Raw genomic sequence first — 11,167 nt, 5'->3', positions numbered from 1 at the left:
TAGGGAGAGACAGGCGCTACGAAGATGGCGGCAGTGAAGCAGCCCACTCTGAGCTTCAAAACCGCTCTTCAGAAACCTGTGGGTGACGTCACGGAAGCTCCATCCATTTTTATTTACAGTCTATGGTATGTGCAAACACAGGCAAGTGTATTGACCTATATACCAGTATGGAGTAAATCCACCCGAGTTGGGATCTTTGAAGTCAACTGTGCTTGGCTCACACAGCCTTCAACTGTCATTCTGGATCACCTATACATGCGCGCACACACACACACACACACACACACACACACACAGCATTAGGAGGCAAAAAAAAGAAATAAAAAAAATCACCCAATGTACACATTCGTCAAGTACACAGCAGACACATTTTAAATAGGGAAAAAGTGCAATATCTTCATGTGAGAGGAGACTATTGAGGCAGTCAAATAGGCAGAAGATTGAACATTTTTCCATTCCATCTTCTCTTTTACAGGGATAAGAAAGCACACATACTAAGGCATATAGACAGTAATGTGCTACACAGTGCACACAAAAACCCACAAATACAATGTACACACAAGCAAATGCACACACACACACACACACGCACACACACACAAAAAGAGAAAAACCTGAAAATAAGTGTACAGATAGCTAATTCTAACACCACTTGAAAACAACAACATTTTTAAGAGTGCCAAAATAGTCAAAAACCTGACAGATTATTTAATGTGACAATAGGAACTAGTTTGAAAATCATGATCATGATTTTACATTGAAGTGGACACACTTTAACTTGCGCATTTGAATAGCAAGTAACTATTAAATTAATGAGTAATTATGGTCTACAGGTTTATGTGTGTCCAGATAAGTCAGCTGTAAAGTTGGGTTAGGCTATATAGTCAGAGTTACACTTTTAAAGCCTTTGGAGTTACAGTTGGAGTTTCAGGCAGCTAAATATTATCACTGGATTTTCTAATAGTGTTGAATTTCTGTTGGGGATTAGTTGACTCTTGTAGGATAGATACAAATAAACAAACTAGTGTCAAGAGTTAATCCACTTCTCTGTGGCAGAATGAGCTTTAGAAGTTGGTATTTATGTTGCAGGGAACAAAAATGACATTGGCTGAATTTGGACAAATAAAACCTGGTCCAGAGCCCCAGAATAATGCACCATGGTGTCATTGCGCAGTGGCCAGCCATCTTGCGGGATTCATTAGATTTCATGATTGTTCTAAATGGTAGTGTAACGGATGAGGCTGTGAGGCCATATGACAGAACCAGGTTCACCCGATGGAGCTGACACTGTTCCATCAGCTTGGATCCTGCCAAGTTGTGGTTGGCATTTTTTCACACTTTTAAACACTGTTAAAAAATGTTGTCATAACCTAAAAGAGAAGGATGAATCATAATGTATGTCAGCTACTTGCTCATATACTGTATATGACACAGTCTTACCTCTAATCTTACCTCTCTGACTGATAGATGTCATTACCTACTGTCTACTATATGATATTCTGAATGTGTAAACTGTACGAATTTGAATAAAGTCTAGAGGCAGTGCAGAGTGGGGTTGATGCACGGATATATCTGTTGGGACTGTCCTTGAGCAAACAAATATAGTGCAATCACAAAGTTCATCAAATAAACAGGAGTTTTTGAAGAATCTTTGACAGGCTAATACCAAAATTCTGTATAAGGCTACCTACCAGTTTTTGCACCTGTAATCAATGTCTTTATCATTCTTGTACAATAAAATTGAAATTCACTTTGTAGTATACATTCTTGTCAGGACAAATGGCTCTGAAAACTATTCAAGGTACTGCCCCTTTCTCCAGTTCTGAGTTATATCATAACGCTACTAGATGGAGGGGCGTCTGAACAGCTCAGCAGTGCAAACAGCGCACTGAAGCTTGTCCTTGGAAAAGGAGTAGGTGCAGTCATATCAGATAACTTCAGGGCATGATGACGGCTTGGAATAGTGCTGACTGTGAGGACTGATGAACAATGAGCTTCCTCAGTTGCCACTAGAACAGTGTTCTATTGGGTTCTCTATATAAGCCAGTAGATATTCTCATGTCACTGGAGGGTATTCATGATGGCCTTCAACAGAAATGTGAATAATTTTACTTCTTTATGGTTTTTATGTTTCGCCAAGTTTCTATATGCCAAGGACAGGTAATTATATGTTATACAGTACAGTAGTTTCTCTAAGTTCCCATTCTAAGGACCTAAGTCTTTGACATTTACTTTTATGATTTGCACATCTTCAAATTAAAAATAAAAGACTTCCATCAAGGTATGGCACATTGTTGTTGTCGTCCACTACCTTTTTTAAATGCTGTTGCAGATGGGGTTTTTTTTTTTCAATGTAGTGTCACTTCATTTATTTCCTATGTATGAACAATGAAAGTCTAATCTGTCCTATTGCCACAAAACTAAGGCAGGAATCTCTGCAATTAACAACAGAACAACAAATTCACAGTCAACCATGTGGAGCATTAATTGCCGAAAACATGTATATAAATCCAGCTAACATTTGGCAGGGGATTCTAGGAGAAATGCTGAGGTCAACAACACTAATTGAATTCTTCCATTGGGAAGCACGATCACACCAAATATTGCATATTTATACCTAACAGGTGAGGAGACACCCTCAATGGAAAAATTACAGAGTTAATAAACACACCAAATTTAATAAAGCATATTTAATAGAGTTCCTAAACTTTAATCACTGGATACTAGGAGGCTACTTATGGAGACAATAAGTGAGATATCAAAGTAGACACAACTGGGAGTGGACAAAACCTGGATATATAAATAAATATTTTATGAGAAAATATATTGCTACTGCTGTGCACATCCACTCAAACAAAGAAAAACAGAAGTCCTTTGAAACAATTCTGTGTTACAGAATAGAGTTAGTTACAGGTAGAGATGAAATTAGTTCCCAAGATCAAAAGAAACAGAATGATTAAAGGATGAAAGAGACTGAATGATTAAAGGAATTTTGTTCTCAGTCGTTTTAAAAATCAACACTAAAATTCAAACAGCTTTAAAGAGACTTGCCTCCATACCATCCATGACCGAGTTCAGTGACACATTATTCGTGGCTCACACAAGTCGTCAAGGTTAGTGCCCATCAACCTTTTCTTGGACTCATCTAAGGTTGGACAACATAACTTCTGATTATCTTGTATCCAAACCTCAAGGTTATAGCTCACAAAATATTTCCAAATTAGCTGTTGACCATTGATACAAGGTCTTGGTTCGCCAAAACATAGTTTAGTGGAGGCAACTGAATGCAAAAGCAGTGTTAATTGCAGGAATTAAAAGGAAAAAAAAGACAAAATTTGAGTAAATGAGGATTATTTAACATAAAGTAATTTACAATTTCAGAACCAGAGGTTTATGGGATTATTGTGTTTAACATTAAACCAGTGTTGTTTGTGGTGGTCACTTATACATACAGTCTACAACAAAACTGACAACACCCCTGTCCAATATCATGAAAATGTTAAATGATTCAGAAATTGTATCACTTTACAACAACCATTTTATTTTTAAGTTGAAGTGTAGAGTATTTCATCCGTGTATGATTAAAAACAAACAGATAAGATGGTCTGCTTTGAAAATAAGAATACAACCTCAATAAGCCAAAAATGAGTACACCTGTTACTTGCAACAAAATACAGTTAACCTGTGATCACTGCAGCAAAAGTAAGTATACATGAGATTCCCAATAAAGGCAAACTGCATGAACAAAGTTACAAAAGAACCAGTGAACACCACAGCTTTCTCATCTGTGACTGTGGCCAAAACTGGCCTGTGTTGTGTCTAATGCTACATGGCATCCACATGGCAAGGAATTGCCTGAACAAGTAAGGAGCCAGTTTGTGAGACTTCAAAGATGGGAGAGGGTACAGGAGCATTAGAAGGCTACTGAACATAAGCCGAGACAGTTGCAGGTGTGGTAAAGAGGTATATGAAGAGTCATGCTATCAATATATATGTAACTATCCTCAAAAAACTATGCCAATCACAATTCACCATTCACGCAATGTTGCACTGAAAAACAGATGGGTAAGTGGTTCTGACCTGGCACATGGATTATGTGTGGAAATTAGTCTTTCAGTGATTGCAGAGACAGTGTAAAGGAAACTGAAACTGCACAAAACTACAAAATTAAACTTTGCTCAACAACATGAAAAGAAGCCTGATGAATGTTGGCAGCATATTCTTTGGTCCGATGAAACCAAAATAAATTTGTTTGGATCAGTTGGGGTTCATGTTTATGCCGTGGACCTGGCCAAGACTACCAGAGTGCCTGCACACTGCCGACAAAGAGGTGGGAGTGAAACATGGAGGCGGGAGAGAGCTGATATGGGCCTGCAAGAGTGCTAAAGGTTTTATAGATGGCACTATGAATGTAAGTTTGGATAAAACACTGAATGAAAGGCTCCCAGTCTCAAGAAGCTTGGCAGGAGAGGAATTCTTTCAACTTGACAGTGATGCCAAACACACTGCAAAAATCACACAACAGCTTTTAAAGATGAAAAAAGTGAAGACTATGACCTAGCCAAGTATGTCCCCTGACTGCAATCCAATATTACTGAACAACTGAGTAGAACAATGGCAGCTGAAAAGAATCATCTGTGAAGAATGGCAGAATTTTTTCCACAGATCTATCATCAAGGCAGAGATACAAAATATGAAAAAAAGAAAAAATTGGGCTTTGGCAACAAATACTTTAGTGATATTGATCGGGGGTGTACTCAGTTTTGTTGTATACTGTATTTCTAATGATGTTATCTTTCAGTATAACAGTCTCTAAAGCTGAAGAATGCCCCCTTGCCAGGATAGAACAAATACAGTCAATCTTTCAAGGCTTTCAGTGATCTTTTCACAGGTACTCATACTGCGCGACATCAGGTGTTCAAATCCTGTACAGAATAAAAGTAAGTGTTGCCTGATTCTTGCAGCAGTTCGTCACCCCTGTGCACTTGATAGACATCCCATTTCTACTGTACATTCACCTAATATTTCCACATAAAACTACAGTATATGTCCATGTCCTAAACTGTTGTGAACTGCTGTAAACTGAAGTGTTGAAACTGCTGGGAATCAATCACAACCAGTCGTCCGCTTACCATGCACAGAGTCAAGGTGCTTTGGAGTTAAGCCGACGACTGGTTGTGCTTGATTTCCAGCAGTTTCAACACTTGGGCCCACAGTTTCGAGAAAAAATTTGATCCCTGGTCACTCTGGATGACCCTGGGGATGCCAAACACAGATATAAACTGCGCGAAGGCCTTAACCACAGACTTTGCAGTCATTGTGTGCAAAGGATAAGCTGCCAGGTACGTAGTGCTTTGACACATAACATTTAACAAATACTGGCTCCCCAACTTTGCACGCAGGAGTTGTCCTACACAATCAATGATAAGGTACTTAAATAGCTGACTGATAGCAGGAATCGGCTGCAACGGAGCTGGTTTAATAACTTGATTTGGCTTACCAGTTAGCTGACAAGTACTACAGTATTTAATGTGCATAGAATCATTCTTTTTAAATCTTGGCCAGAAAAAATGGCGCAAATTCCTGTCATATTTTACGGACACCCATGTGCCCCGAACCATTGTGAGCAAGACTTAACACATGACTCCAAAATTTAGATGGAACTACCACTTGAAAGATGGGATCCCCAACAAAATCCTCACCATGGGGCAACCACTTCCTTACCGAAATGCCATCCTGAAGAAAGTAGCCACTGGCTACATTTTTCATCGCACCGGCTGACAACACAGACCCAAACAGCTCCTCTAAAGATGGGTCAGCTCTCTGTTCACTTCGTAACTCACTGTGAGACACAGACAAAGGAACATCAGGTACACATGGCAAAGTAGTCTCAACTTCACATTCTTCTCCCTTAGACTCAGCCCGACTCATCACTCGTGTAACTGCCAGCCAAGTCATTACCCAGGATGACATCAATGCCCTCCACTGGTAACGCTGGTCTAACAGCAATAGACACCTCACCCTTAACCAAGTCACAATCCAGGTTCATCTTATGGACCAGGACAGGCAACACAGTCAACCCCATTCCCCTCATAAGGACTTTATCCCCAGTATCAGTCTTCTCTGAAAATGGCAAAATGGATTCCAAAACATAGGAATTGAGAGCACCTATATCTCTCAAAATCTTATTGGGCACTTTAATGTCATGACCCATCTGTGTCACAAACCCTTCCCTGACAAAAGGCAAATAGGACTCTTTAATGCCAGACTCTACATGCACATCCTACCACATTCTCACATCCACAGAACCAGCAATATTAGCAGCCAGTCCAGCTGATTTCACACGCCCACCTCCAACATGCTGCTTCTTACCCCTCCGTATTGGGCAGTCTGACTTCCAATGTCCTACCTCACAGCAGATATTGCAGAAATTGTCTCCTCTTCCAGGTGCCCCCTGGGACCTCTTAGTTGAACTACCTCCAAAACAAACAGGCGACTTCACACCCTCATCCTTGCACGCCACCAGGTCCCGCACAAGCTCACCTGGCCGTTTTTTATGAATGGGTACATACTCATCGGCCAAACCTGCAGCCTCAGTGGCAGTCTTAACCTTAGTTCTGTAAGGTATGTGGCAACACGACAAGGCAGAGAGCTCTTAAACTGCTCCAAGATGACCAAATTGCACAAGCTCTCAAAACCATCTACATCAGAAGCTGTAAACCAATGATTAAAATGATTAGTGAGCTCCCTCGCAAACTCCATATGCGAATGGATAGCCTTTTTTTCCCTATGTCCTAAATCGCTGGGACTAATTCATAGGCCTTCAGTACAGCAGCCTCGACTGACTTATAGGTTAGGTTCTCATCACACAAAGATGCAAACGCTTCCTGTGCTGTTCTGAATCTGCTGTTCTGAATCTGACCAATTTCTAGCCTGCGTGATCCGCTCAAACAGGGAGAAAAAGACATCTGGATCCTTCTCATTGAACTTGGGCAAAAGGCGTAAATTACTGACAATATCCGAAGACCCAGATGGCCAAAATGAACTTCCCTCTGCTTGCAGAACCATCTTCATCAAGCTGGGCTTCTCCATGTCTGTTACTACCTAAAAGTGATAACACACCCAGGTTCTGTTCTGATTTTCGAAAGGTCAACAAGGTGACAAAACCAGACTGCTTTCCATTACCTCGCATGGAGGATTGTGTAGACCAGGTTGGAGCTGCAAAATATGTCAGCTAATTTGATATGCTGAAAGGTTACTGGCAGGTGCCATTATCCCAAAGAGCACAGGAAGTGGCAGCTTTTATCACTCCATCTGGGCTGTACTCCTATAAAGCAATGCGATTTGGGTTAAGAAATGCACCGACCACTTTACAGCACCTGATGAATCATGTGGTGGCTGCGCAGTTTATTTAGATGATTTAGTGTCTAGATTCTTGGTTTTCGCACATGCATAGGGTTAGAGCATTGTTTGACCGATTGGCAGAGGTGAAGCTCAGGGTAAATCTTGTAAAGTGCGAGTTTGCTCGGGCAACGGTTACTTACTTGGGTCGGGTGGTTGGACAGGGGCATGTGGCTCCTGTGCATGCCAAGGTGTTGGCAGTTGAGCAGTTTCCACAGCCTACCACTAAAAAGGAGCTCATGAAATTTCTTGGGATGGTGGGTTATTATCGTTTTTGTAGGAATATTTCAACCATGGTGGCGCCACTCACTGACATGCTGAAGGCCAGGGTTCAGTTTGTGTGGTCAACCAGGTGCCAAGAAGCTTTCGATAATGTCAAGTCTCTTTTGTGTTCAGCAACAGTGCTGGTTGCACCCCGCTTTGATCATGCTTTTGTCTTACAGGTGGATGCCAGCCATGTTGGAGCAGGAGCTGTGTTGATGCAGGCAGATGAGCAGGGAGTAGACAGGGCAGTCAGTTTTTTTCTAAAAAGTTTAACAGACACCAGTTAAACTACTCAGTGACTGAGAAGGAGGCCCTTGTTTTGATCAGAGCTCTGCAGCATTTTTCAGTTTAAGTGGGGTTGGGTGTGACTCCAGTGGTGGTCTATACAGACCACAACCTACTGACTTTTCTGCATAGCCTGAGATGCCCTAACCAGAGGTCATTAAGTGGTCACTGTTCCTGCAGTCTTATGATCTGGACACATTTGTAAAATTTTGCTCATGAACAACTGTCCCCTCCCACCCCATTAAATTAATATAGCATTCACCCCATTAGCCGTGTCCTTGTATTTTGTTCATCTAAAAAAAAAAAAAAAAAAATCAGTACATGATTAAAACAAAACATTTCACAGTCCAATACTTCTTGGAAGGTCATGGTGAACTGAAATTTGTATTTGTTCATGAATTTTACTTTATTGGCCAATGCAGTAATGATGGTCACTAAGTCCTCAACCTCCTGCTTTGTGTGACTGGGCACTCAATTTGGGTGTGCCCAATTATAATGTTTGTTAAGGGGCAACATGCCATACAGTAGCAGCAGGTGATGCTCCCAACTCAGAAAGCAGGACTCTTCACAAAAATAGACGACCCATGTGGAAAAATGATATGCTCAGTGCAAGAGGATGTGTCAGTGCCACCTTGCTCCTTGAAGCTCTCTTTTCTCAACACACCTCTCAACTCAGTATTCAAGAAAAAACTATCAAAGAGGAAGAACAGAGGCAACAGAAGAACAAATTTTCAGGGACTTAAACGTGCCACTCAGTGACCTCAATGTGTCTTTTGTTTTAAAAGCAGGATGTGAGATGTGAAAAAGACTATACAAGCTTTGCCTAAATTTGACAATTACTGTGACTTCTGGTGAAAATGGCAGCTGTGTCGGCGCCAGTGTGTCAAAGTGTCCTGTGGACTGCAAGTATGTAATACAAGAATAAATGCATCTTTTATTTAACATCATTCATACCATTCTATTTTGAATCTAGAAAAAAGATGCTTTTCAAGTATTTACTGTGTAAGACACAATCTATGTGGACATACAGTATGCTACACATACAAAATCTGTGCTCTGAGTATCTTTTAAGGTTAAATGGAGGGGCATGTAACCATAGGTTTGCCCTTGTTAAGTTACTAAAATTAATGTGCCCTTGAACAGGACAATTAACCCCAAACTGCTTTGGTCAGCTGACATTAAAGGACTCCGAGTCTATAGGGCAGCTCCCAGAGGTCAGTGTGTGCAGTATAAAGGTCAATGGGGCTGCTGCTGAAAAAAAAGCATGCATGCTTTGATAATAATCCCTGAATTAATAAAATATAGACACAGGCTGTCCAGTATTACGAGAACAGACCTTTTATATTTAACCCTCAGCACTGATTAACTCTGTACTGAGCAAGATCCGGAAATGCAAATCATTAATTCTGGCAACCCAACTAATGCACGCTTTGGCTCATATGCTCAATGCTTTTGTGGAGAGCTGAGGGCAGAAATGAGAAGAGAGAGAATAAATGTAAAACGGAAATTTGCGACAAGGTTGGGCACAGGTTTTTCTTTCATTAATTTAAATCAATTGATGATATATGCAAAGTTTATGCAAGGCTCTGGAAATCTGAGTAAACACAAAATACTGTGAGTATATCTGAAAGAGGCCAGATGAACGGGACATATCTCCCATCTGGGGACGAGAAGCTGCTCTGCACAAGGTTAGCCCTTTATCTTAGGGTTAATACTTGGGTGTTTTGTTTGCTTAGAACAGTATTAAACAAAGTGGCAAGTAAAGCTTCTGATCAAACGAACTGGATGTTTTCATTCCAAAACACAATATGTAGTCTGGAGAACATTTGCCACCTAAAAAAAACATTCTCAAAATAGGCTTTTAGAAAAGTTACATTTTCCCACAGTAACCCATAAAGTGGTTTCATTTTTCTCTGTTAAATGTTTGTTTTTTCAAATGATGGAAACCCCAGTCTATGCATATTTGCTCATTAATGTGTGTTTGCATTTGTTTGTTTTTATGTGCCTATCTTTAGTGAGGTACAATAATAGGTAAAGCTTGATAAGTGGATTTTAAACTCAAGTTTTACACATTTCTGCTAACCTATATCTTGCTATTCACTGATAGTGTTAAAATTAGGTACTATATTTATAGAGCCCTAGTTTGTTATATTCTTGGATTCTGCTAGAAGAATATATTACAGTTGAAAAGGATTGTCTGAAAAGGATGAAGCAGCCTTTTTCAGTTTGCGCTGAGTGGAGTGCACCATGACATCTTGGAGAGGTCACCAGCCAATCACTGAAGCACTGCAGACTCATACACTGTCTCGCATTCATGCCAAAGGGCAACACACAGTGTCCAGTCCACTTGACTTACATTCTTTGGAACGTAAGAGTATTTCCACAGAAACACAGGGAGGTCACACAAAACTCAACATAGAAGACCCAGAGTTAAAAAAATTCTTACTGTAAAAAATAAAAATAAAAAATTTATTCATTAAATCATACACACAGTGACTTCACAAGTTCTTCCTGAGTTGTAAATGTGTTCACCCCAGACAAGAAGACAAGAATGGAATGTCAAACACTTAAACAGCACAACCTGATGGATGTTAACATCACAGAAGATGTAAATTGCAGTGAGATGTGAAAATCAGACACCAAAGACAACAAGTAAGACAAAAAACTGAGGCAGCCAGTCAGGCTCAACCTGTCCTGCTTCACTATCTCTGAGCTCAGAATTATTGAAGAAAGAATATGTGTACACACCACTACATATAAAAGGCTATACATGGTAATGCTTGTTCTATAGACAAAATCTTGATGTCTTTCAATGTGGCACCTCAGATCAGTGTTTCAGTAAGTGTGGTTTCAGTTCTCCTGGATCAGCACTGTAGTACGTTTTATAGTCCTGTATTCCATGTCTTCTATTCAAACTCACACTTCCACATGTTCATGTGAAACGTAGTCATAGTGTCAAAACTAAAAAGCCACAAAAGTCGATCAAGTCAGTCGATTAATGCTTCAGTTTCAATGCTTCAGCTTCAATGACACATCTCACAGGGAAATATATATTAGTCCCATGTGAATGTCAGCCAAACAAGTGGGCATCTGACAGATCAGCACTGCCACTCTGTAAGCACCACACTAACAAAAATTCAACATGTAGCTTTAATCTGACAAACAAATTACTTCCTCTGCCTGTGTGCATTTGAAATATTAATTATGTAACAGCCAG

General features: G+C 40.2%; 1 protein-coding gene across 1 annotated transcript in view; it reads right to left on the bottom strand.

The window, feature by feature from the left end:
- Positions 1-7,859, bottom strand: part of LOC147818560 (CUB and sushi domain-containing protein 3-like) — a 293,472-nt gene extending 285,613 nt beyond the window's left edge. The window contains exons 1-4 of the mRNA XM_087176618.1: positions 7,843-7,859; positions 6,373-6,617; positions 5,928-6,123; positions 5,703-5,842 (exon numbers count right to left, since the gene is read on the bottom strand). Of these exons, the coding sequence (XP_087032744.1) occupies positions 5,703-5,842; positions 5,928-6,123; positions 6,373-6,617; positions 7,843-7,859 (598 nt within the window). The remainder of the gene's footprint in view (positions 1-5,702; positions 5,843-5,927; positions 6,124-6,372; positions 6,618-7,842) is intronic.
- Between the last annotated feature and the right edge of the window lie 3,308 nt (positions 7,860-11,167).

Source organism: Seriola lalandi, unplaced genomic scaffold (assembly GCF_002814215.2).
Source record: "Seriola lalandi dorsalis isolate HSWRI2012SDOR001 ecotype SW California unplaced genomic scaffold, Sedor1 jcf7180002054562, whole genome shotgun sequence".
Lineage (NCBI taxonomy): Eukaryota > Metazoa > Chordata > Actinopteri > Carangiformes > Carangidae > Seriola > Seriola lalandi.
This window is presented reverse-complemented; position numbering and strand designations above follow the sequence as displayed.